Below are 27425 nucleotides of genomic sequence, written 5' to 3' on the forward strand. Positions count from 1 at the left end.
GGTTAATTTAAATTTTCTCCCAAAATATTATTTAACAGAAATTTTAAAGACATCAAATCGAATATGGACTGAAATCAACCGTTCTAAAAAAACAAAAACATTTATTTCGTACCTACTCCGAAGGAGTTGCCCTATTTTCTATAGCACGCGAAGGCAGCACCTTAGCCTGCCTCTGACCAACCAGCTGGTTGTAGCACAGTCAGGTGATTGCTCACGTGACTGTCCACTGAGAGGCAAAAAGTAGCTGAACACAACCGGGCGATAAAAGCTGAGCTACGGAAAAGAAGCTCCCCCGAATTATTCGGTAAAAACTACACAAAGACATGAGTAAGTCATTTCGTTAATATTCTCGCTCTTCTTATTTTGCTGTTAGGTTTGTCTGTTGTTGTCGTCCTTGTTTGGAGAGTTTACGTCAACTTTCACTGGTCGGCAACGCTGATGCGTATGCTAATGCTAACTTGACGTTTGGGCATCTGTCAGGGAAGCGCTGTTAACGCTCAATGCATTTGGATGGAACAATGATTTAGTCGACGAAAGTTTTTTTAAAAAAAATGCAGTTCTAAGTTTGATATTCAGTTGCAAAATACATCTTAAGGTACACCCAAACTGAAAGTAGTAGCATGAAGGATCAGCCATGACAATTTTAAGGAATTGCCATGATGACTTTTTTTTTAGCTTACTTATAAACTTAGTCTCTGCTATTTATATCAGGTAAAAATATTTTGAAAAAATTATATTAAGAGATTACTTTTTCTCAGAAAGGCATATTTTTAGCATGCCAAAATATGATTTAAAGAAAAGTAATATTTAATTTCTCCCAATAGTATTGCTTTAAAAAACGTTTTTATTTTATCCTCAGAGTATATTTTGTTTCCTTAAAAAAATAACCAAATGTTTTGTGTTTTACATCTAAATGAAAAATAATGTGATTTTACTCTGACTTTCTCGGAAAAAAATACTAAATTATCTCATTGAAGTATGACTTTTTCTCACAAAAGGGGAAAAATGGTTACTGCTGGATTAAAAAATATATGGTTAAGAAGTGACAACTTTTTTATCTTGGACAAACAAGCCTTGTTTTGTTAAATAGAAAAAAAACTAAGATGAGAAAAAATGACATTGTATTGGCTATAAAACGTTTAAGCGAAACAAAAACATTCTTTAAAAAAACGCAACTTTATAAGATTTACTTTTTCCTACCTTGAAACATTCTGCCTTCAATGAACAGATGTACAGTTGAAAAAAATTCACGATGAGTTTTTTTTTTTTAATCTGGAAAGGTTTATTTTCCTCCTACGCAGACCACCCTTCCAGTCAAATTGTTTGTTTCAGATCAAGAAGGCACAAGTGTCCTACTTGGCCTAAGGGAAAGCTGACATTCCTTCACCTTCTCTTGCGCCCTGCCCAATCCACAATGGATCCAGCGGCCACGCACCCCTTCGGCTGTGAGGCCGAAACCTCGCTAAGGGACCTCTTCGCCTACTTCAAGCGGTGCCTGAGGTGCGGCGAGTGGGAGCTGGCCAGTGCCTGCGTGCCGCAGCTGGTCGCTTCCACGGGGGGAATCTCGGAGCAAGTTCGGGAGATTATCAAGGCGGCTGTGTGCCATCCTTATCATTTCAAGTGAGTCAAAGTGGTGTGATGTGTTGATGTTTCCATGCTGTTCTTTGGGATTCATTAAACAACGTGGCGTGTCTCTAGATGGGAGTCTGTAGGCAGTCCACACAAGCTGGCTTGGTTTTGGCTGCAGGTTTTGGAGCAACGCACTGAAGAGCGGGTAACGAACGGAACGGAACATCTGATGCATGCACTGAGAGGACTTTATATACTTCTTGAATGACCTTTAGTTAAATTAGTTTGTTTATTGAATTCTTAGCTAATAGAGAGCGTTGTGGCCTCGACATAATCAATGCCTTTTGTGAAGTAATTAATCATTTGAAACACGCTTAACTTGTCTTTGTGTTTACCGGTAACAAGCAGACTTTATCTCGAGAAAATACATATTTTTTTAGAAAGTGATTATTATTATTTTTTTAATCTTTAAAAAAATAAAAATCTCATAAAAAACAAAGATGGCGAAATTTACAACTGCAAGAAAAAAATGGGGGGGAAGCATGTAAAGTACGACTTTCGTTCAATCATGTGACTTCATCTCAAAAGTTGTTTTAATTATTATTTGTTTTTTTTTTCAATCTTTTTTTTTTTTTTTTTAAACAGTTTTTCTCATAAAAATCTTACATTTTCAATTTAAAAAAATTCTGGAAAAATATAACTTCCTAAAGAAATCAGACTAAAATAAATTCATATTAAAAAAAATCTTTTTAAAAAATGACAAACAAATAAGCGTTATCTTTAAACTTTTTCTAAAAAAAATATTATTTATGACTTAAATTTTGCTTAAACCCCCAGAACATTTTTTTTCTTTGAAAATCTAAATTATTTTTGAAAGTAAAATTTCAGATCAAATCAGACCTTTAATCATAAAAACATGACATTTTTTTCTTTGAAGAAATATTTATTTATTTATTTATTTATTCCCCCTGAGATCAATAAACACGTCAATATCTTTTTGTTGATAATTCACCAGAAAAATACAGCTTTTTGTGCCTGATGGGTGTGTGAGGGAAGTCCAGACATGCTGCTTTGGTCTTTGTTGCAGGACTGAACTCTCAACGGGATTTCTGAAGATTTTTGAATGACCTTTTGTTTAATGCCCTCAACCCAATACTGTGTGTTTTGGCCTCAACGCTAAACAAGTTAGTCGATGACAGTTGTGAAATAAGTATTGAAAAAGAGGGTATTTGTTTGCTCAACTAGTCTGTGGTTCAACTTAAAAAAAAAAGTCTTTCTTTTTTTTAAATCCAACTCAAAAGACAAGCCCTTGTTCAAATGCTCAAAGAAACCTGTCTTGAAAAAAAATGAAAACAATAAAAACTTTGTTTTATGTTCACTTTAGCTTGAAAAATAAAACAAAAATACTATAACAGATCCCAATGCTTGTCATAACAAATCTGACTTCTTTGGGGAAAAAAAATCTAAATTATTTTTGGAAAAAAAATGCTTTTTTAAATTTAGCACGGCAAAATTCACTGAATTGACGACGGTCATGTTGCGTAATTGCAAATTTTATTTAATCCTCCATGACAGGTCTCTCCCAGCGTCAAAAGCGATTTAGAGTTCTTGCTGCTGCTGGAACATCTGTGCTCCGAGGGCATCGAAGAGCATCTTCTCCAGGTTACACTCTTACTTTGCCTTACAAAGTCCTTTATATTGTCTTTGGGAGTGCTGGTGAATTCATCTTCTATGTTTCAGTAGCAGGTGCATGAGGCGTTTGCAGGCACTGAAGTTCCAAGTTCCACGCATGCCGCCGTGCAGCGTTGTCTGCATACATTACTGGAGAAGAAGAAGCCCCGACTCGCGCAGTCGCTCACATATTTTTTGCAGGTAACAGAATGTGTCTAAAACCACCCAAAAAAATCTTGAATTCATAGAATCAAACTTTTGTCTTGGAAAAAAGACTACTCCTATATTTTGGACTTTTTTTCCATGTAAGAGAAGGAATATTTTTTTAATATGGGTTTTAACTTAAAATATACTACTTATTTTCTTGAAAAAATTGCATATTTCTCAAAGTAGATCTTTCTTCCTAGCAGTAACTCAAAATGTATTTCAAAAGTACAATAAATTATTGGGGAAAAAAAGACATGCATGATTAGATGTTTTATTCTCCAAATATTATTTTTTCTTGAGAGTATGACTTTGTACCTAAAAATATATTTTTTGTTATTTTTAATCTGAGTGAAAAAGATATCTAAAAAAAATGCTCTTTTTTTATTAAATGTACTATTAAAATTATTTTTGTAATGAAAATAAAAATAGGACTTTGGTCATGTAATATTATAATCAGATCAGATAATGGATGGATGGAAGATTAGATTGTTTCATAATATTGGGGTCAGTTTGTTTCTTGAGAAAAAAAAAATATTTTTCTTAAAAATATATCCTTTTTTTTTATATAAAAGAAAAAATATATATCTCCATAACATTTTTGTTAAAAATACATTATCTTGAAAATGTGACTGTTCAGTATTCACATATAATTTTCTTATCATATTTGGACTTTTTTTCTCTTGAAAAAAAAAATGTGACTTGATATGATTAGGGTTAACTGAAATGGTGAAAAACATTTAGCGCTATATCCTCCCAACTGAGTACGACATAATTCTCAATCTTTGCATGTTTTCAAAAATTATCTTCAAACATATATAATGTGTTTCCAAACAAATCTGTGACTACACTTTACAGGTTTCCTAACAAAATATACGTGAGCTTTTTTAAACAAACATTACTTTTACCTGGAAAAATAACATGCGTTAAAAATATATATATATCTTGTGGGTGTTGAAACCTTTTATGAGACAAAAGTGACTTTTTTAAATAATAATAAATATAGTCTTAAAAATCTATATTTTTTTTTCCTTTTTTTTTTTTCTTTTTTTTTTTTTTCCTCTAGCCAAGCATGGACCACACTTCCCTGCAGCACGTCTTCATCCACCACTTGCTGACCAAACTGGGTAACGCTGAGACGAGTCCCGAGCGGCAACACGAGTGGGTGGAGGAGATCTACGCTGTGTTGGCTGTGATGCCGTGGAGTCCAAATGGCGGTAACGGCCAGTTGGGGGCGCTGTGCGAGACGCTCTGGGCGTCCAGGGGCGGGCCCCTGACGGAGGAGCGGGTCCTGAGCTCGTTGCTTCGGCCACGGTGCGACGCGCTCGTCTCGGCGTACTGCTCGGCGGCGCTGAGGCTGCAGCGGGATCGTCTGCTGAGGAGCGCGCCTGACACTCAAGGTGCCGCCAAGCCGACTCATCAGTCATGTGTCCAAAGTTTTGTTATACTAACAATTGTGTTGTTGGTCCTCTCAAGCGCACCTCCCCGAGTCTGAGAAGCTGGCCCTCAGTCTGGGTTGCCATGACGATCGTCCGTCCGCGTGGAAGATGATCTACTTTGAGTGCCTCAGTAGCGGGAAGCACTTCCTGGAGCAGGTTTTGGTAAGTGATACAAAAGCTTGATAGAGAAAATCTACAAGTGGGGGAAACATGCGTTTGCAAATTTGCATTGTCATTTTTTTCGGGGGGGGCTTGTTCTCTGTTCATCGCTGAAAATCTTTGTTTGTTGTTTTTGCGCTTGGACCGAAATAATTATTACTTGAGCGTCATGTGATGGAATCCAGGTGTTGTTAGGTTGAACTCCGTTTGAGATGGCCAGTTATGATGACAGCCATAACTCGTTGAACGGAATCTTAACGAGGAAATGCTGTCAACTACTTTTTTTTTTTTTTTTTGTGGGAATGGGCAGAGAAAAATCTTTGTCTCCTGTGGTTTGATCACTAAGTAAGAAAGTTAAAAAAATAAAAATAAAAAAAAACACTGGCCAGCAGATGGCAAAATTCGGTCTCTTGGGTGGGATCACCGACTCAAAACATTGTGGAAGACTGTAAACATTCGACTTACACCCACATGCATGGTACGACGTGCACGCACACACTATTAAATACTACTACTACTAAAGAGTGTGCAAATACTAAAAGTGTAAAAAGATAAAAGTGTCAGATGTACATTTATTCGACTAAATACATTTGGCCATAGTTCTGTTGGTATTTTATTTAAGAAGAGGACTGTTCAGATGTTTTAGGCATCACTAAATAAGTCACTTTGCATAAAATGTGACTTTTCCCCAAAAACTTGTTTTCTGTGTTTTTTGTTCCAAAATAGGTTATTTGGATGAGACCAACTCATAGTTTATGTAAAGCGCGAGAGTTCATTTCTTTGCCTCTCAATAATTAAACTGCCATTAGAAGTTCTTAAAATGCTATTTTGTCCTATCCCACTGTGCCGTATACATGTGATCATGTCAGAATTAAATTATTCCTCAAACCTTTTTTCTTTCCCTTCCCATGTTGATGTAGGTGACGGCGCTGGACCTGATCAAACACAAGGAGTTTTCCCAGCTCGGGGACTTGTTGAACTCTGAGTTCCAGCCTCTGTGTCGCCTGCTGCTGCTGCTGGGATGGACGCAGTGTAGTAGTCTGAGCTCAGCTCGCATGCTGCTCGATGTCCTCCATCACCAGCAGGTTGGAAACAAATACAGCTTTAAAAAAAAAAAATGCAAATGTGATGAATGCAAAATTCAAGCACAGTTATAAACATTGTGTAAATTAATATCCCTTTTTTTAATTATTTTTTATTTTTTTTATAGAGCTCAGCTAATGACTCAGTCCTGCAGGACTTTGCCAATCTTTTGTCCTCTCAACTTGGAATACTGGAGTGGTGTAAAAACAACAACCCGTAAGTATTTCAAATATGAATAAATAAATAATTTCTATGCTACTCAGTTTTTTCTTTCGTTCATGTAACACTGGCTTAATAAAATAATTTTGCCTTAAGTCATTTTTAATTTATTGTCACGATATCAATAAAAAGTACCAATGGGCTTGCTTTCAATGTTTTAAAAAAATATATATAAATTTTTTAGTATGTGTTTATTCTCCGTCATCCAGATCGTAGTAATCAGCAAAGGTTGAATCGAGTTATAACCAGGTTGAGTTTTTTCTCGAAAGCCATCAAAAGTGACTTAGGCAATTATAGCTTATATAGCGTTTTGTTGCTCTCAGTGTTGTCTTGTGCCTCTTTGTGTTTCCACTGTTGGATGCAGAGGTGTTTCCTCTGAGGCGTTGCTGGGGCAGCTGCACAGTCTGGACAATCACTCGTCCCTCTACATTCTGCACTCATTGACTCCGCTGGCTCACTTTGAAGAGCGCCGCATTCTAGATCTGCTCCAACAAACGCCAAATCCTGCGCAAAGTCAGCGTCGCCTTTATCCCGCTGTCACCTGGATTTTGTCTCCCGCCTTACCCCGTTTTCACTTTTTGTCCTGCAGGCCACGGCGAGGCTATTTTGTGTCCTGCGGTGCAGAGGAGTGTCATTCTGTTCCGCGGTTTCTGCGCCATGAAGTACGCCATCTACGCTCTGTGCGTCAACGCGCACCAGAGCGCCGGATGCGGCCAGTGTCAAGCCAAGAGACAAAGAGCGACTTGGGAGGGGACGGACCCGAGCCTCGCCAGCACTTCATCAGGAGGTTTGCGCCGTGAATAGTTGAATTGGTTGGTTGTGTTGGGTGGTTGGTGAGGTTGAGTAATAGATAGGCGGGTGGTTACTTGGTTATTTGGAGGGTGAGGCTTGGTTTGGTATTTGATTGGTCGATTAGTCGTAGGGCGGCACGATGGACGACTGGTTAGCATGGTGGCCTCACAGTGCGGAGGTCGTGGGTTCGATTCCGGCTCTGGCCTTTCTGTGTGGAGTTTGCATGTTCTCCCCGTGCCTGCGTGGGTTTTCTACGGGTACTCCGGTTTCCTCCCACATTCCAAAAACATGCATGGCAGGCCGATTGAACACTCTAAATTGCCCCAAAGTATGAGTGTGAGCGCGGATGGTTGTTTGTCTTTGTGTGCCCCGTGATTGGCTGCCAACCAGTTCAAGGTGTCCCCCGCCCACTGCCCGAAGACAGCTGGGATAGGCTCCCGCACCCCCTGTGACCCTCGTGAGGAGAAGCGGTACAGAAGATTGATGGATGGATTAGTAGTAGGTTAGGTATAGAAGTTCCAAAATGAATTGAGTAATCGATTATCAAATTAATTGACGACTATTTTAATAATCGTAATGGAAAGTGCTTTGTTACAGCGCTCCAGCTGTTGTGAAATGGGCTAAATAAATGAAGTTCAATTGTATTGTAAGGAAAAAAATAGTGATGGTTGACATCCATTTCACAAAAACGCCACCTGCAGGACTCGAGAGGAAGAATATTTCACCCAGCATCATTAATGCATTTTCATGCCTTCAATTTGTCCTTGTCGCCCTTTTTTAGATTGCCAGTCACTGTTCCAGCACTACCTGTCTGAGTGCCAACTGTACTTGGAGGCTGTGCCCGCCATGTTCCGCCTGGAGCTGCTGGAGAACATCTTCTCACTGCTCTTCCTCTCCAGCGCTGACTTTGCCAAAGATGTGATCGCCGCGTCCTCTTCATCAGATGTGATCGAGACTCAGACCAAGGAGGACGGCACGAGTGCCCGTCCCTCTGACTTGGATCTGGCCCACCTGGTCCGGGGCTGCAGTGGCTTCCTGGCGGATGTGGCGGCCTTGGAGGGTTTTCTGAAGCTGCTCAAAGATGGCCTGGAGGGCATGTGTGTCGTGGGCCAGCAGGAGGGACAGGAAACGGGGCGAGCGCTCCATAGGGAGGCGGAGGTGGCGGAGAGCGTGGGCTGCTCCGTGGCGGCCGGGAACTTCGGCGCCCGCCTGCAGAGGTTGTCCAAACGTGCGGCCGAGGCGCAGTGGAGGCTGCAGATCATCACCAGCAATCAGAGCAGCAGCAGTGAGTGGCTAACATTTTCATCTCCAGGAGCCAAGTACACAATTAACTTTTTGGGACATTTTCATTCGGTGTTTTTTTTTTTTTTGCAAAATATGTGCCAGTAACATTAATCCCGCGTACATTCATGCTTCACTATGGACATTTTTATCGCTCATTATATTTGCATAGAGACAGCCCAATGACTGCATGAATAGGAAGGATTTTGAAAAATCAAATTTTCCTTTTTTTTTTTTTGCTAATATTTATTTATTTTATTAGTTTATTTTATTTTATTTGTTCTTGTTTTGCATTCATTTTTATTTTATTTTTTCAGGAGGAGATTGTTCAGACACGGTATGCGTTCCCCACAACTGGCTAATCCCCGCCATGTTGTCTCCTCCGGAGTCTCTGCTCATGTCCTGCATCCGGCGTGGTAACTTCATGGAGGCCCATCAGGTTACTATGGCAACAAGTTGTTGACAGCACCTGAACTGCTTCTTTCTTAAACCCCTCCATGAATGTCCCACAGGTATCTCTGGTTTTCGACCTGGAGGCGTCGGCCTCCTGCGGCGAGCTGGCCTTTATGGAGCGCTACGAGGAAGTGCTGGTGGAGCTGGGCCGAGTGGAGCAGAAGATGGAAAGCCAGCCCATGTCGTCGTCGTCCTCGTCCTCGGAGGGCCTTGGTTCGGGTTCCTCGGCGGCCGGGTTGGCGCGCAGCCGGCTGGGCAGCAGCGGACGCTCCACCTTGCAGGCCATCGGAAGCGCTGCGGCTGCCGGTGAGACGCTTAAGCCTACCTCAGAGGTGGTCAGATGACGCTTGATTTGCAACCTGAACTTCACGAGTACATGTTTGCTATTGGCTTATTTCTAGATCGTTTCAGTCAGTTTTGATTTTTGTGTTTTTTTTTTTTTTTTTAATTTTATTCATTTTTTATTTATTTATTACATTTTTTTTTTTTTTTAATTCATTCCACAGTGTTACTCGCCGGTCACCCAAAGTCAGCTGGGATTTCCTCCAGCACACTTGCAACCCTACCAAGGATAAAAGTTATAGAAATTCATAAATGCGTAGTCCCTCCTAGTTTAGTTTAGTTTTAGTTATTCCCTTTGTTTTAATTGATCTTCCTATTAAGGATCTGCATTTTTGTTAGTTTCACTTAATTTGAGTTAGTTTCAGTCAATGTTTGTTTTGGTTAGACTTTGTTTGAGTTAGTTTTAATTTGGGTTGATTTTATTTGGTTTGGTTTAGTTTTCTAGTTATCGCTAGAATTTGTTTTTTGTGTTGGTTAGTGTGAGCTAGAGTTTAGTTCGTTTGAACTTTGGTAATTAATCTATCTTAGTTTTTGTTCGTATAAATTTTGTTTGATTTTAGTTGGCAATTTACAGTTAGGGCTCTGACGATATTTCAATATCGATATGTATCGCGATAGTTGGGTGATTGATATCAATTTAAAATGATATCGATAAATTATCCATCAAAAAAATAAATAACTGAGCAGATTCGACCTATTTTCTTGCTGTAGTTTCAATTAATTAGAGTATATTTTTGTTATTCTTAGGTAAATAGTTTGTTTTACTTTGATTTCTTTGAGTTATTTTTAGTTTGGGTTCCAGTATTCGTAGGGACTGAGCACTGACGCAAATGTTAAAAAGCCACGAATAGTTGCCACGTCACTTAAAATGGTTTAGAATTTACTCCAGGTTGCACAAGGTAGCAACAAAGCACCATTTTTAAATTGATGCTGTTCACCTCACGTTGACATTGTTCATTCAGGCCGTATTTGGTGTTGGCTTCCCCTGCAGGCGTGGCGTTCTACTCAATCTCCGACATAGCCGATCGCCTCCTCAGCACGCCGTCCCACCCTCTCCCGACCCTGCAGGAGGGCTACTGGACCAGCCAGTGCTCGTCAGAGTCGCCCGCACTAGTGAGCACGCTGCTGGACGAGCTCAGCCCGCCCGCCATGGCCGCCTTCGACCTGGCGTGCTGCCACTGCCAGCTTTGGAAGACATCGCGGCAGCTGCTGGACACGGCTGAGCGGCGCCTCAGCAGCAGTCTGGAGGCTCGAGGTACGACAGTTTGGTCGAGCCTTCTAGATTAAGAAAAAAAAAATCAGTCAGTTTCACTCCATGTTAAAGAAATTGACATGGATCTACCATGAGCAGTCTCACCAAAAACTCTTACGAACCCATGCCTGTAAAATCATTGAAAGGCTTCCATTCTAGTTTTAAGGATCAATTTTGGCTCTGTCGTACCCTTTAGAATAAAAATAAATAAAAAAAAATACAATTCTAAAATTTGGCAGGTTTGACTATCCTGAGTAGACCTGCAAGAATGATGTGGGTGGAGTACGGCGGCGAATTTAGCGATATCTGCTTTCCACAGGTGTGCGAGTGGACACCCGAGATCCTCGTCCCGAGAACATCTGTGGATTTCCTCTGGTTTTACAGCAGATCAGCAAGATTCTGAATCACCCCACAGCCAGTAAGAGTTCAGGCAAGATGGCGGCTGAGTCGACAAAGTGTTGTAACGCTACTTCCTGGCTGCTGATAGTGACCGTCGCTTGTGTTTCTAGAGGGTTCCGCGGGGGAGGAGCAAGTGTTGGCTAGCCCGTTTGGCTGCTGCATCCAGGACGTACTGCTGTGTTGCCACCCGACGCTGAGTGAGGAGTGCATCTCCGCCCGACTTGCTCTGATGCAACGCTTAGAGAGCACTCTGCACGTCCTCAGCTCTGCAACCAATGTAGCGGGTCAGTACGCAAAATCATACTTATACTTATCATGAAGCTTAGTGAAAAGCAGCTATTAATAGACTCCCTCAAAAGGGGTTGTAATTGCCTGGCGGTACCACAAGATGGCGGCAAAGCACTGACTGAAAATCCATTTGGATTTAATTATTTATGCCGCTAACAGCACTAAAAATAATCAACAAAGCATCAACGCCATCCATCCAACATGGACACACTCACGAGTTAAGTCAAGTTAAATTATACAGCACATACAATCTCTCTTTACATGAGGCTCACACAAACTGACATGACATCACACACGGTCAAACGAAAAAACTGCACTTTTCAAATAAGGTAAATATTAACCTCGCCTTCTGGTAATTCCACATAATATCAGTTTCACTTATGGCGACCAATCACGGCTCAGTTTGTGAATGTCACATGACAAAATTCAGGTGAGTTGTGATTGGTCATTACCTGAGCCATGAGCAACTTTAATGTCGTTTTCGTTCGATAGCAGGTGGTAACATGGATCAAAAAAAAAAAAAGATGCATTTTGCTTCTTGATTAATCGCCCTAAAATGCAATATTAAACGAGGGAGGCAGCATAGAACATTTTTATCTAGACTTGCCCTTTAAAAGTTTGTTCCAAAATTCAAGAATCCAATTTTTTACCATGCAGCATATTTTGATCCACGTCTTTTTAGATGGCGTCGCAGCATCATCAAGCTCCCTCGTGGCGCTCCTGTCGGAGCAGGCCAGCCTGAAGGCGTCCGAGCTGGACGCTCACCCGGTGCGCTGCAGCATGAAGCAGCTGCTCCGCTCCCTGGACCAGTTGTGCCCCTTCGAGCCCAACGGAGACATGGCCAGGCCTGACTTTGTGCGCACGTTTTTGCACTACGTCGACACGCTGGCGGCCGTGCTGGCGCGCAGCCTCGGATCAGAAGGTTTGCGGCCGATCGAAGGCGGTCAAAGGAAAAGTTATCGTTGGGTTCTTACTTCTTTTCTCTCTCAGACCAGACAAGTGAGTTGAAGTTGGGGAATCCGTTGCTGGTGTTGCTTCAAGCTCCATCGCAGCTTCTCTCCTACCTGCTGTTTGAGCGACAAGTGTCACCTGACAGGTAAACTCGCTTTTAGCAAGCTTGACTTAAGTTTATAACTATGAATTTATTGCTATTTTTGTTTTATTATTGATGTTATTTGTTATTTTATTATTTGTATTTTTATTTTTTTTAATCATTATTATTATGAATGCCCTGCGCTGGACTGGCAACCAGTTCAGGGTGTACTCTGACTACTGCCGTCTTGAATGATGGATATTATTTTGTATTATTTATGAAATATGTATTATTTAAAAAAAAATCTTCAGTCATTTACTGTTATCATAAAGAAAGTGAACTTAAATAAATTTTTTGTTAGTTTTTGACATTTATTTCAATTTTTATGAAAAATAGTTTTTATCTCTTCATTTCAATTCTAAGTCTTTTCAAACTGATTAGTTTTCTATCATTATAAAAACATTTTGTTTTGAAAAATTCCATTTTTAATCAGAACTGCCGATTGGAAAAAAAAAAAGTTATTTTTCCATATATTTTATAATAATGTCTTTAAAATAATTTTTACATAAGTTTTACTTTTCTGAATGACTTGCATAGAATACAGTACCAGTCAAATGTTTGGAAACACCATCTAAACAAAATAATGAATTGTTTTGCTTTTCATTATTTAGAAAATAAATTTTAAAAAAATAAAATCTTGATTTGTTGATTAAAACTCGACAAAATGTAGAAATATTGATGGAATTATCACTTTGGACAACTTGATATTTTCTGAGTCAATCCTATGATGTGGATGATGCTTTTACAACCTAGAATGACTTTCAATTCACAGGTGTGCATTATCGAGAGTTAATAGCTTGAATTTCTTGACATCTTCATCTGTTTGAGCCCATTTAAGTTGAAAGGTGCTTCCAATCTTTCGACTGGAACTGTAACGTAATCCTTCGTGCTTGTCCAGGCTGCTGTCGCTGCTGCGGGAGGCAGGACTTGGTCTCAGCATCCAGAAGGTGATCATCCAGCGATGCTGCAAGGTTCTGCACGTGGGGACAACGTTCCCAGACCAGGACCGTGATTCCATTCAGGCTGGAAAAGACGATGGTGTTTTCAGTGTGTCCGCCTTGACTTTGTTGCTCCAACGCCACGCCGGGGCGCACGCGTCCACGCTCGCCATGGCAGAGCTTCCGTCCGACGCCAGCTCCGAGTCCATATCTTCGGAGGACAACTCCACCACCGGCTCCACTTCATCCTTCAACCTCGCCGCTTCTCCACCCACCTCCGCCCCATCATTTCTACTCACGCCATCTGCCTTGGCGTTCCTCAAATCTCGCTCATCCTTGGTGGCAGCTCTGGTGTGTCTGAGTGCATCCAAAGGCGAGGGCGCCCGCTCTCAGCCCACGGGCTGGTCCGGATACTTCCGCAGTGGCCGCAAGGAGGCGCTGCTAGATGGCGAACAGATTTCCCGTGAGGCCGACACTCTCCTCCAGGCTTTCCCCGTGCTGCGGGGGTACCTGTGCGCCATGGCTGAACCCGTACTGGGCCCCTCCTTTTCTGACGACGAGGGCCTCGGCGCACGGGTGTGCGGAAAGCCCCTGGTTGGGCTCCTGCTGGCCGGGACTCGGGAGGAAGCGGCCCAGGGGCTCGCCGCCGACGCCTTCCAGCAGGCTCTGGCCTCCAAGAATGTGGACCGAGCGCTACGGCTGCTGGAGCTTTACGGGCCTGACTTTGACCAACAGGGGGCGTTGAGGGACCGACTGCTTGCCTGGGCTGCCTTAGAGGGTGAGGACAGGCATACACACTCGCTTTAACATGAATTATATCTACATAATATTTTTTTATGTCAAGAAGTATACCAAAAACAACCACAATGATTTAGTGGACGATACTTTGCTTCCTGTAAAGTAACGAGAGGATGTACTTTGATGAGATGAGGCCAGACTGTAGACAAAAGTTGTTTTACAGTTTCTTGTTTTTCTGCTGATGAAAATGTTTATTCCGTGACATGTCGCTTTTTATCCCTTGAAGGCGGCGAAGAAGGTGTCAGCCACATGTTCCGGGTGCAGGACGCCAACCTGCGCGCCCGCGTAGCTCTGCGGGCCATGGAGCGCTGGCCCCTCTCGGCCTGCACGGAGCTTCTGAGCTTTTGCCTAGATAATGACGATGATATGGAGGCCTCGCTCAGAGCTGACCTACTACGAAAAAAGAAAGAGCTGGATATCTATGCCCGGGTAATGTTGGACAAAATGGCCGTATGAAGAAAAAATGTGGCTCATCAACAACTTCTTTTTCTGGTGACAGATGTTAGCCTTACAGCCGCCGTTGCCGTGGGTTACCTGGCAGGAACTGAGGGCTGAGTCAAAGGCTAGCGCTGAATCCATGCTAGCCCGGATGCTGGAGGCCAAGGTGTGTGCCACTCACTTTTGATGAACACAAAAAAATCCGTTAAAAAAAACAAAAAAAAAACGTTTTCTGCAGGAGTTTTCGCTGTGTGCCGAGTGGGCCGAGTTTTATCCCGTGAGTGAGCAGGCAGGACTGAGGCTGCAGACGGAGCATCTGCTGTATCTGCTGGACAAAGAACAAACAGACGAAGCCTTCCAGGTACTCGTTCTGCGCGTGGAGGGCACGAACAAGAATTGGGGGTTGATTTGAGAGTATACAGAGTTTTACAATAAAGTGTAATTGCACATCCACTCCAGTAGTTGGCAGTGGCGCTCTCATTGCCCATTGCGCGCAGCAAGTATTAACTCTACGCTGTAGGTTTGTTTTGCGACAAAAATGCTATTATTTATAGTTGCGGCAAAGAGTGGGGCACAAATTGTTTTCTTCTTGGTCGGGGGGCGTAATAGGAAATAATTCAGACGTTTGTGTGTGAATTTCTATTTGACAGCAAACCCTTCCCGTGATGTCTTGTGCTAATTTATGTTAACAAACCAATAAAGTTCATTGAGTGCTACCATTAACCTGACGACGTACCTAGAACTATTTCATGTATAAGGAAATACTCACAGCATTTTACTGTACTTTGTTTGCGGGACAGACAGAAGAGACAACAATGGCATTAGTGTTTTTCTCTTGATTCCTTGATCAGCTTCTTGAGGGTCTGCCGTGCGGCCTGGACGTGTGCGAGCGCGCTCTGGACCGCCGCCCCGGCTTGGCCGCCTGCCACTTTTTGGCCGACTACATGACGCTGCACTTCCAGAGGCAGGTGTCCCCGGCGCGCCGTCGCCACATCCACACCCTCAATTTGGGCTCCAAGGTGTTGTTGGCTCTGCCGCCGCCTGCCCGCCAGGAATACTTCCCCCTGCTGTCGGAGCCCCTGCTGATGCTGGAGCAGATGCTCATGAACCTGAAGGTGGACTGGGCCGATGCGACGGTACGCACGCTGAGGAACCTGCTGGCCGGCCAGGAGGCGTGCTTCGGGGCGGACGCCGTCGACAGGCTTCTGGCCGAGTACGGCCGCAAGGCCTTGGACTTCACATGTGCCCCTCGAGAGAGGTCGAGATCCGGTTAGTGATGGTTTGGTCAAAAGTTGTGTGGCGTCTTTAAAAACTTAAAAAATAAATTAATTAATTAAATAAAAAAAGTTAACACCATGAAATTGGTCTTGTCCATCATATAGTCATAGACCGCTATGCTTTTTTCTGGGCTGATACAGATACCGATTATTTGTAATCATGGAGGCCGATAACCGATATTTCAAGCCGATATTAATTGGTTGAAAAAAGGGAAATGGTGTCAAAATTTAAAAAAAAATAAAAACTCCAAAACGTGACTTAGTTTGAATGCCATTAAGCACATACAAACATAGATTTAAAGTTTACACGGCATAGTATATGTTAGTTGTAGTAGACAGCTTAATTAAAATTTCGACAGTCTGTTGTAGTACGTGCGAGTCGAGGTGAAAAAGCAAACAGGCAGCTTACAGCTGATTGGCTGCTACCCACTGCACAAGGAACCAATCAGATGGTGCTGTGGGCGGGCCTATCTGCTTCTGCAGGCGGAGCGACCAGCACAGCAGAGAGAGAGAGACAAACGTGCTGCAGCGAGCCAAACCAGCTTTTAATTTATCGGCCTTGAAAGTTATTAACTCATTTACTGCCATTGCCGGCTAAAGACGTCAACGATCAAAAAATGTTCTTACTTGGCTGTTACTGAATGAGTTCAAATGGCCGATGCCGATTATCGGCAAAATGCCAAATATCGGCTTCAATAATCGGCCCGGCCGATAATCGGTCTATCACTGCTATCATATGTAAACCCTTAAATGTGTCTCAAAAAGCCAAGTCCAAATTGAAAATTCAGCCCAAAAGCCAGTTTTATGACAATGCCTTGTTTTTCCCAGACTCTGTCATCAGCCTGCAGGACGCCCTGATGCAGTGTCCCGCTCAGGAGAGCAGCACCTTATCATCCGGTCGTCTCGACTCTTCAACGCCTTCCTCCGCGAGTACGTTTGTGCTTCTACTTCGAATATTATGTGACATTCTCCATGACTGGCCTGAAAATAGATTATCTTCTTCCGAATAGGCAGCACGCCCACGCACACCCCCTCGACTCACAGCGGCGACAGAGAACGGGACCGAGGCTCGGTGGGGAGGAAGCGGTCCTCGCCTGCCAAATTCCAGCCGCCGGAACAGCCCCCGGACCGGAAGGACTGGGTGCCTGACACCAAGCAGCATGTGTGCATGGTGTGCCGGAGGGAGAGGTTTACCATGGTGAGCGATAGTGCTAAACGGTTTTAATAAATGATGTATTTACTAATTAAAAAAAAATAAATAGAATATTTAATTGGCAATTATTTTTCCAAAGTCTTCTTCCAATGTGTTTTTTAATAAACATGCAATAAATTAAAAAATCTGACTTATTATACATAAATGTTTTGGGCTTCTTGGATTTAAAGGCAAATGAACCATGAATTAATATGAAAGTCAGTTTATCATTATCTTTTAAACACAACACAGCGCATTTCTTTCTTCACCGGAGTTCATTGCCGCATCCGGACGTTAAGAAAAGCGGTTCCATTTTAACCTCCCGACAGAGAAGGGCATTTTGGTGCAGAACAGGTACAAGTGTTTACATAAACCTCTAGGACAGGAGTGGGCAAACTTTTTGATTGGTGGGCCACAATGTGTTCTAAAATTTGCCAGAGGGGCCGGACCAGGAGCAGATGGATGGAGTATTTAGGTCACCTCACCCCATCGGAGAAAAAAAAAATTTAATTCTAAATGAAATTGAACAAAAGCATTAAACAAAATATCTGTGTTTGACACGCCACAGTATTTAGCAAATAAAACATTAACATGGTTTATTCATTTATTATTTTTCCAAGTTTGGCGGGCCGGAATAAAACGTTTAACGGGCCGCATGTGGCCCCCGGGCCGTAGTTTGCTCACGCCTGCTCTAGGACTTCTCTTCATCAACCTTTTTAAGCCATGCACTAACTTTCAACTTCCCGACAAGGTTGGGGTACCGCTCTCACAAAGCCAGTTATTGTGATTTATCTTGTGTGGTTTAAAAATGTTTGAGGAATACCTGATAAAAGACGTTTATGGCATTTTATTTTGTGTCCTCAGTTCAATCGGCGACATCACTGTCGGCGTTGCGGACGCCTGGTGTGTCAAGCTTGTTCTGAGCGCAAGATGGCCGTAGAGGGATGTCCCGGTGAGGACGTCCGAGTGTGTGACCAGTGTTACGCATACTTTCACCCCGAGTGAGTATAAGATGATGCTCGCAGAAATATGACCAGGTTTTAAATTGTATGTTCAAGTAAAATGTGAATGCAATGAAATGAATTTCATACAGAAAAAAATCTTACTTTGTGACTGTAAATATAATATTCGTATTTTTACATTTAGTCAAACTTCATTTCTTCGTTTCTCTTCAGTTCTGATGACGAACTGGAACCAAGTGAAGGTAAATCTAAGTTGCTAAGTTTTCTTATTTTGTCATCAGAAGCTCATAATTGCACTGAATGTGGGGAAAAAAAAAAAAAAAAAAGCCGCTTTCGGCACACCGGCAAGTTTTCTCCTGAGTTGTGCTCCCTTTTGTGCGCAGCGGCGGGGAGCCCCTCCTTGACGGAGGACGCCCTCGACGGCATGTTGCACCTGCCTGAGATTGCCCCCAGACAGATCAGGCTCACCACGGATCCCGTGGAAAACCAGCAGTTGCGTGACGAGTTCTACTACGAGCAGGTTTGCCTCCAAATGACTCTTGTGTTTAATTGTGAAGTTAGTCTGAAACAGTTTTTTAAATTCTTGAGTTTTACTATGAAAGTGTGGTCGCTCCAATAACTGTGTTTTTATTTACCAAGGCGCCCAGTGCCCACCTGTGCGTGGCCATCTTGTCCCTGCACGGCGACCAAACGGCGTGCGGCCACCAGCTGATCGAACACTGTCGCTCACTCTCCCGCAAGCTGACCAACCCGGAGGTGGACGCCTGCCTGCTGACCGACATCATGCGCCAGCTGCTTTTTAGCGCCAAGCTCATGTTCGTCAAAGTGGGACGCAACCAGGACCTCGCCTTGTGTGACAGGTGAGGCTTTCAAGTTGGATTGCTTCCTGTTTGGATGTGGAACCGGTTTCACCAGGGGCTGGAAAATGAATAAAAATAAAAAATGCAAGTCGAATGGTTTAGTAACTTTACAACTCTAATTGAAGGTGATAAACTGTCTTTTGTATTCATTCAGGATTCATTTTAGCATAAGCCTGACCTATTAGACCAGGGGTGGGCAAACTTTTTAATTGGTGGGCCACAATGGGTTTTAAAATTTGACGGAGGGGCCGGACCAGGAGCAGATGAATAGAGTGTTTTGGTAACCTCACCTCGTCCGCGAAAAAAAAACATTTAATTTTAAATAAAAGTGACCAAAAGCATTACAACAAAAATGTCTTTGACACGCTTGATTATTTAGAAAATAAAACATCAACAAGGTTGATTCATTTAATTTTTTTCAAGTTCGACGGGCCGGATTAAAACGTTTAACGGGCCGCATGTGGCCGTAGTTTGCCCAAGCCTGTATTAGATGAAAAGTTTTCATGTAAATGTAACTTTGTTTATTGTAATGCAGAATACAGATGAATTAATTGCTTTTGCTTGTTAAAAAATACATTGGAAGAGGACCTTAAAACAAAAATCACGTATTAAATCGCAATATTATCAAAAAAGTTTAAATTTGATTATTTTTCAAAACCACTGTCCTGTTTGAAGTACTAATTCAATTTCTTTATTTAATTAAAAGGAAAAAAAGGTGCAGTCTCTTAAATCTCCGTGAGTGCAAAAGTAAAAAGTCATTTTTGTTGTGCTGTTATCCGACGGAAATCCCATATACGTTCATATGTAGCAGTGCGTCTCAATTATTTTCTGTTAGGCATCCCCCCTAGCAAGAAGAAAACAATTTGCGCCCCCACCCGCCACCCCACTCTTTGCGCAACCATAAATAATAACATTTTTGTTGCAAAACAAACCTACCCCGTAGCGTTAATACTCGCTGCACCCAATGGGCAAGGAGAGAGCCACCGCCAACTAGTGGAGTGGAGGTGCAATTACACTTTATTGTCGTACGGCGGGAACAAAAGCATGTTCCTCAGGGTCACACGCACCCCCCTCAGCATTGCAAGCGCCCCACTATTTGAGAAGTACTGATATATAGTCAACACATTTTTTTTTTAATCCCATGCTTTATGTCTGTCCACACATTGTCAAAATCTGGACACAGCTCGGTTAACATTGTTGATTTTAAGGGTGACAAATGCTCAAGTCATGCCGGAAATCAACGTTTTTAGTCACGTCGCCTGTTGGTCATTCCACAGCTACATCAGCAAAGTGGATGTGCTGAAGATCCTGGTGGCGGCCAATTACAAACACATTCCCTCCCTGGACGACATCCTAGAGACTATCGCTGTCACGCGGCTCCGAAACCAGCTCTTGGAAGCGGAATATTACCAGCTAGCAGTGGAGGTGAGAGGTGTTCCACTGTACTGTACTATAATATACGGTATAAAAACATACAATAGCTGAAAACCTCCAGACGCTGGACTATATCTCATTGAGTTGTCACGGGGCTTTCCGCACCGCGACAAGAGGTGCTAGCCACTAGCTAGCTTTCAAGCTAACGAGGAGTCCTCTCAGCTGGCGGATGGGCGCTGGGGCCTTGGTGTCACCTCTGCACTTGAGGATTTCAGTAATGACACCGAGGTGTTCTGTAAATTGCGGCAGCCGGGAAAGATGCATTTTTGGGTGTGCGCAAAGCTAGCTAGCTAGCTAGCTGCACGCGCTAGTGATGGGCCCCATAATGAGCCAGATAATCACTGATCTGAAGTGAGATGTTCAAGGTTATTTTAGAAAAACTTTTTAATGCTATCTCTTCAATTCCGTAATGCAGAGTTCTCAGTTTTTGCACAGGTGTCAAACTCAAGGCCCGGGGGCCAGATCTGGCCCGTGACCTCATTTTATGTGGCCTGCGAAGGGCAAATTACGTGCGTCAACATCCCGTTTCTAGCACATTTTCTTCACTTTTAACATCGAGATATGAGATATTGCCATTTATTTGTCACCTATCCTCCATTTTTAAAATAAATGGCTTTCCATCAATTTGTTGTGTGATAATGTAAGGTGATCGTACATTTATATGGGTTCACAGTCGTAACGGCCCTCTGAGGCAAACCAGAACTACGTCGTGGCCCATCCACAAAAATGAGTTTGACACCCCTGCTGTCTGTCTTTAATTCTTCTTCTCTTCACTCACTTTCTTTGGACCCCTTTGTTTGAAAAAAAGACAATAACGAAAAAACTGTCAATGTGCCATTATATTGTGGGATGTTATAAAAGGTGTCCACCAAAAGCGGCCTGGACCCCGGCGCCGTGTGGCAAGCGTGGGCCATGGCATCGTTGAAGGCCGGCAGCCTGACGGCGGCACGGGAGAAGTTTGCTCGCTGCCTGAAGCCCCCCGTGGACCGCAACCAGATGAACCTGGGCCCCACGCTGCTGCAAAAGATTGTCAAGCACCTGGAAACCACCGTCAGGCCCGTCACCACCACGGTACATGCTTCTCTTTGTTTGTTGTGAGACTCACGACTCGGCCAGACGACTCCGTCTAATTAAATCTCATTAATTATTTGAGTGTTCGGTGCGCCAATATTCATTTTCTACCCCAGGTAAAACTTGATAGCGCTGCCACAGTCCCTATGAAGTCTGCCTAGCAACAAGCATCATGTGACTTATCTAACTGGTTGTTTGTCAGGTTTTAATTTTGACTCTGTCTTCATGTTCCCCCGAAGTCTCTGAGCGAGGACATCTTGGCGTCGCTGCATGAGTTGGAGGAGGCCCTCAGCGAGCGGCAGGAGTGCCCGAAGCGCATCCTCCACCAGGAATGCCTCTACTATCTGAACGCGTACGCCACTCACCTGGCGCTGGTCAGCTTCCACATGCGCCACGACGCCATGGCGGAGGCGATCTTGTACCTCCTCAACAAGGCCAGCTCCCATTTTGTTGTGTCACCCTCAATTAAAACCGAACCTTGGCGTCAAGCCCCAATTTGAAAACCTAATCTTGGCTTTCACCTTAATGTGAAACATGCGCCTTTGCTTGATGTCGCAATTTCAAACCCTAACTGGAAAAGATCGCCCTGCGCAGGCTTCAACACCTAATTTGAAACCGCAGCCTCGGTTTGAAGCCCTATCCTTAGCATTAACCCCAACTTTAACTTGAAACCCTAACCCAGGCCTCAACCCCAAATGCTAACATTTTCTTGAAACCCTATCCCAGACTTGAAACCCTAACCCAAGCACCAAACCCAAATTTGAAACTCTAAATTGTCTTGAAACCCTAATTAGCAACCTGAATCTTAACTTGAAGCCCTAACTTGAAACACTTATCTTTTTTTAATCCCTACCCCAGACTTGAACGTAACCCAGTTTTCAATTCCTAATTTGAAACGCCAACCTTTGTTTGAAACTCAAAACCTTACCCTCATTGAAACCCTAATCCAAGCATGTACTTGAAACCCCCAAAATTTAGACCTGAAACTCGAACTCAATCTTCAACCTTGATTAGGAACCGCAACCTTTGTTTGAAACCCTTGTCTAAAACCACTTGAATCCCTAATTCTCAACCCAGACCTCATCTTAAAACCATAATCCAATACCCCATCTCGACACATGCGGGCCTGGATTGATCATATTCACTGGATTCCTCTCCTCGACCTCAGGATGCCCCGGAGGAGGTGTTCCTGGAGGGCGTGCTGCAGCCGGCCCTGGAGCGAGGGCATCTGGGGATGCTGCAGGACGTCCTGGAGAAGCTAGACCCGGGCCTGGAGGCAAGCAGCCGCTACCTCATCGCTACCTGCCAGTGGCTGCAGCGGCGCGGCTACTTCCACACGCTCTACCAGATTCAGCAGTTCATGATGGTGCGCTCCTCACTGTTGTGTGTTTCGTTGGGGAAAGCCCATAACTGCGTTAAAGCCGTGTCAGGCCATCGGAAGGCTACACCGATCGCAGCCGCAGGGCGGGGGACTGACCCTCAAAAAAGGGTCAAGTGCCCAGCTCTGTTTATTCGAACGACTAGGTGACGTTTCTTTCGATAACATAATGTAGCGTTTCCACCGACAGGATCACGTTCGTGCAGCCATGACCTGCATCCGCTTCTTCACTCATGGAGCCACTTCGTACCAGCAGCTTGGTGATCAGCAGGTACGCACACACACACACACTCACACTCAGAAAAAAAAAAGTTACAATTAATTGCGCGTGTGTGTCAGCGCTGGTTGGTGCAAGCCAAAGAGCACCTGAGGACGTACCTGCAGGAGCAGCAGTGTCGCGGAGGTGTCAGGCGCAAGTCGTCGCAAGGGGCCCCCTTCAGGAAGATGATGTCATCAAGCGACGTCTCCAGGTCTGTCTGAACGCGCTCCACTAGAGCAGTAATTCCCCCGTCAACCAAGCAATGCCGTGAATGGCGGAAAACCACGCGTAAGCCCCCGTATTTTTACATCCTTGGCCGATAAACGTGATTCTGATTGAAAAACTTTCGATACCAATCCTGCATGGTAGCAGTGCACTCAAGTCGCTTCACTGCATGCAGCAGTTTGGCAGATAGTGAACAGTTCTTCAAAAAGGACGCTTTAAGATGTTTATTCACACTCACAGTTAAGGTTTCCTGTCAAAATAACCGTTAAGCAAAGAGAATGACGTTTTGTATATTTTAAAGAACTCCATAGCTGAGCCCTTTTGTTCGCTATCTTAATGCTTTTGCTAATGCTTAATAGGAAACGCCATAGACAGGCTAACGAAAAGCATCAATCTTGAAAAATGTGTCCCTATTATCTCAACTAACATCCTTGCATGCTTATATATCCTCTGTAAAAAAAAAAAAATGAATACTGAGTTGTATGTAAGTGTATAATGCACTATAAGTGTGACATTTTTCTTTTTTGTTTTCAGGCACATGAACACCATCGAGCTGCAGCTGGAGGTGACCCGCTTCCTGCACCGTCGCGAGATGCCGCCTGCTGCCGGGTCCGGACCCCCGCCCACCTTGTTCGGAGGGAGCCCGATGAAGGTGGAGGTGGCCTGCAAGGTGAGATGCGATTATGTTTTCGCGTGCTGGACACCACGACTTTTTTTGCTATGCTGCTGCAGTTTTTTTTTTTTAAAGTGCACGATCAATGAAGTTGAGTAAAATAAACTTGATTCTTTTTCCACATGAAGCCATTTTCTGATTTTATATTTATTTTTCTTTTCTTTTTTTTTCTCCAAACCAATGTTACACCTTGTTGGTCTTTTGTGGGGGTTTTTAAGCGTTGTCGTTTGTGTGTTTGCAGGTGATGCTCGGGGGTAAAAATGTAGAGGAAGGTTTTGGCATTGCATACCGAGTCATACAGGTGAGCTCCAGAATGTTAATTTTTTTTTCAATTTGTATTTTTTTTGAAGCTCTACAATATATATCCAGCCCCGACCTGTGTGTGATAACCTTTATATTTTCTGTCTCAGGTTTATTATAGTTTTGTTTTTTTTCATTCGTTATTTCTTTTTTAACGTTTGACTTTTTCAGAGCAGCTTTACTATTTTTTTAAATTAGGTATTTATTTTTATTTTATTTTTTTAAAAAATGCATCATTTTAGTTGAGTTTTAGTTTCAGTATTGGTTTATATATGTGGCTTATTTAAATAAATTCATGCGACTTATTAATTAAAATAAACAAAATAGGTCATAATTTTTTATCGAATAAATTAAGCTGCAATTCCCAAATGACTGTTATATCTACAATTAAAGTTTTTTTTTTTGTTTAGTTTAGTTGTTTTTAACTAAAATATAGTTTTATGTTTTTTGTAAAAGCACTCATTTTTATTTTATACAGTAACGGGAATTTTTCATTTCAGTTTTAGTAAATTTGTTAGTTTTTCTTATAATAAACTTGGTCTGTCTGCACCTTGTTTCAGAACCATTTGTTTTTAATCTGTTGCTTAAAGTGCCGCAACATAAATGCAAATAAACAAGTGTTTTTGTGTAGGACTTCCAGCTGGAGGCGCAGGCGGTGTACGTGCGCGCCGGACAGCGTCTGGTCCGCCACAGGAAGTTTGGAGCGGTGCACCAGCTGCTCAAGTGCGTCAGCGAGTCGGGCACGGCCACCAAGAGCGACGGAGACTCGCTGATCCTCAATTGCGTGGAGGCGGCGGATAAAGGCGCAGCCGACGTAAAGCACAGATTAGGATTAGGATGATGGAGGAAAAAGATGGCATTGTGATATTTGTGTTTTGGTTGTCTTTGTGTCAGGCCAAAGAGGTGGAAGGGCTCATTCTGGAATCCAAGAGCACGGAAATAAAGGTAAGGGACTGTAGATATATATAGATATAAATTTTGTAATAAAACACTCATTCAGAAATTTAATTAAAAAATGACCTCAGATTATAAACCAAATATGAAAAAATAGAAGCGCCGTTTAGCTGTTTTGCCGCACACAAATAGAATGAATTGCCAATGAAATGAAGTAAACCCCAAGTATAAAAACTATTAAATCCATGGGTTAAAAATGAAGCATTTTTTCTGCATTCCTTTGATGAAGGTATTTTTGTTTTATTCCATCAATTTCACTCTGCGGTCTTTTCTTAATTTCAGAAAGCTACTTTTTTTTTTTTTCTTTGCTTTTAAAAGACATACATATACGTTTTCAAAAATGTAGTCCCCGCCTCCCAAAGACGTATTTATACGTCTTAGCCTTTTCTTTTTTTCTTTTTTTTTTTTGCGTCCTAGCTCCGTGTTTTTATTAGCATTAGAACACATTATTCTGTTGGCCTCGCAAAATTAGTCAAAATCCAGAAAAACGCTGGAATTGAAGGGGTTCCTTAGTAAAAATTTCTGGGATTAAATTAGTTAAATGTGCTTAAATCGTTTGGTTCTCAATGTGCTTGAATGTCAACGGGCGTTCTTTTAGTAATTTTTGGTAAACTACTTTTGTTCTCTTTGCTTTGCAAACATCTTCAGTTTTTCTGTTAATGCTTTTAGATGTGCTTTTGGTTGTGTGAAGCACATTGAGATACCTTGTGTATGAAATGTGTTATATAAATGAAGTTGTCTTGCCTTGCTTGTAATACATATTTTCATCATCTTAAATCTTTTTTTTCGCACAATATTCACATGCTTCTTATTGCAAGCCATTACCTTCCTTCGATTGTTTTTTTTTAACCAACATTTGTTGTTAATTGTCCATCTGTTACTTTCTCCTGGCTTCTGATTGGCTCGCATATATTTTAGGAATTCAGCCTCAGCTCGCATGCGCTCGACAGGCACAGAGAGCATTTTCATGTATGATACGATTTAAAAAGAAAATAACTGTTGTCGTAAAAGTAGCTGTCATCCTCCTCAGATCAAAGCCTACCTGCTATGCAACAAGCTGCGTCCGGCCTACCTGCTGGCCGTCAAAATGGAGGCGAGCAGGGCCGGCCCGCTGGTGCAAAAGGTCCTGCTGGCGGCGGAGGGGACGCATGACTCGGTGATGCAGAACATCTGCCGCCAGTGGCTGCAGGAGCACCACCACCAAGGCAACGGCAAACAGCGAGCGGGATCGGGACGACCCAACAACCAGGCCAGGTAACGGAAAACGTCCAACACAGACACCTGATTGAAGAGTACCGACTGTATTAATTATAAAAAAAAAAAAAAGTTCTACCCAATTGTGTGAGGACTGTTGCGTAACATCGCTGCGTTTCGCAGTGCACTTGAGTCACTCTTGTGACACAAAATCGATCTCTACCTCAATTGAAAAGGGAAAAAAAAAACATCTCGACTTGCCTTAAAGAATTCTTGACAAATACGGTGTATGGACACAAGTATTGGGACACCTACAGGAAATGCAGTGTGAAGACTTTCTAAAAGTCACTCGGTCGCACTCTTAGGAATCAGAATCAGAAATCCCTTTATTGTCATTGTACTCAAGTGTGCAACGAGATTCGAGAGCTCCCCTCTCCAGTGCAATACAACAATAATTCAGATCGATATTTAAATTAGATAAATAAGAGAATAGTGAGTGCAATGGAAAATAATACTGGATAGGATATATAAAAACACATCACGTTGCTGTTCTGCAAGGTAAGGGTGGTCGCGTGTGTGTGAGAGTTCAGAATGGAGATGGCTCTTGGAAAGAAACTGTTTCTCAGTCTATTGGTCCTTGATTTGATGCACCTGTAGCGCCTGCCAGAGGGCATCAGGTCGAACAGGTGTGAGTTTGGGTGGGTATTGTCTTTGACGATGTTGAGAGCCCTTCTGAGGCACCGGGCGGTGTAGATGTCCGACAGTGAGGGGAGAGGGCAGCCAATAATCCTTTGCGCTGTTTGGACCGTCCTCTGGAGCCTCACTCTGTCCGCCTCAGTGCAGCCGCTGTACCAGGTGGAGACACAGTACGTCAACAGGCTCTCGATGGACGAGTGGTAGAAGGCCAGCAGCAGCTTCCTGTCCAGGTTGAATTTCCTGAGGACTCTCAGGAAGTGCAGACGCTGGTGGACCTTCTTCACCACTGCTGTGGTGTTGTGAGTCCAGGAGAGGTCATTGGAGATCTGTACTCCCAGAAACTTAAACGTGTGGACCCTCTCCACACACACGCCTTCGATGCAGAGGGGGAGCGGCACCGTCTTGTTCCTCCTGAAGTCGATGACGATCCCCTTTGTTTTTGCTGTCCTCGCACCAAGCCGTCAGTCTCTTTACCTCCTCTCTGTAGGCTGTCTCGTCACCTTCCGAGATCAGACCGACCACTGTCGTGTCG

The 27425-nt window shown here is 43.0% G+C and overlaps 1 protein-coding gene across 1 annotated transcript; it reads left to right on the top strand.

Annotated features, from left to right (window-relative positions):
• The first annotated feature begins 210 nt into the window (after nt 1-210).
• zfyve26 (zinc finger, FYVE domain containing 26) lies at nt 211-27054 on the top strand. Its single transcript, XM_088312436.1, has 41 exons — nt 211-327; nt 1333-1620; nt 1699-1774; nt 3145-3231; nt 3313-3441; nt 4511-4844; nt 4921-5045; nt 5963-6127; nt 6253-6341; nt 6709-6857; nt 6934-7131; nt 7918-8421; nt 8735-8856; nt 8930-9176; nt 10204-10467; nt 10784-10882; nt 10974-11147; nt 11834-12073; nt 12142-12247; nt 13143-13960; nt 14207-14409; nt 14480-14584; nt 14657-14779; nt 15270-15687; nt 16524-16625; nt 16706-16893; nt 17752-17888; nt 18063-18091; nt 18233-18369; nt 18489-18709; nt 19987-20134; nt 21005-21214; nt 21454-21648; nt 22383-22580; nt 22783-22863; nt 22932-23062; nt 23611-23746; nt 23991-24050; nt 24681-24863; nt 24944-24994; nt 26034-27054. The coding sequence occupies exons 2-41, from the start codon at nt 1415-1417 to the stop codon at nt 26259-26261; spliced, it is 7416 nt and encodes a 2471-aa protein (XP_088168562.1). The 5' UTR covers nt 211-327; nt 1333-1414; the 3' UTR covers nt 26262-27054.
• The last annotated feature ends 371 nt before the right edge of the window (nt 27055-27425 follow it).

Source organism: Idiotropiscis lumnitzeri, chromosome 1, assembly GCF_059441095.1.
Source record: "Idiotropiscis lumnitzeri isolate Australia: NSW breed Sydney's pygmy pipehorse chromosome 1, RoL_Ilum_1.0, whole genome shotgun sequence".
NCBI lineage: Eukaryota > Metazoa > Chordata > Actinopteri > Syngnathiformes > Syngnathidae > Idiotropiscis > Idiotropiscis lumnitzeri.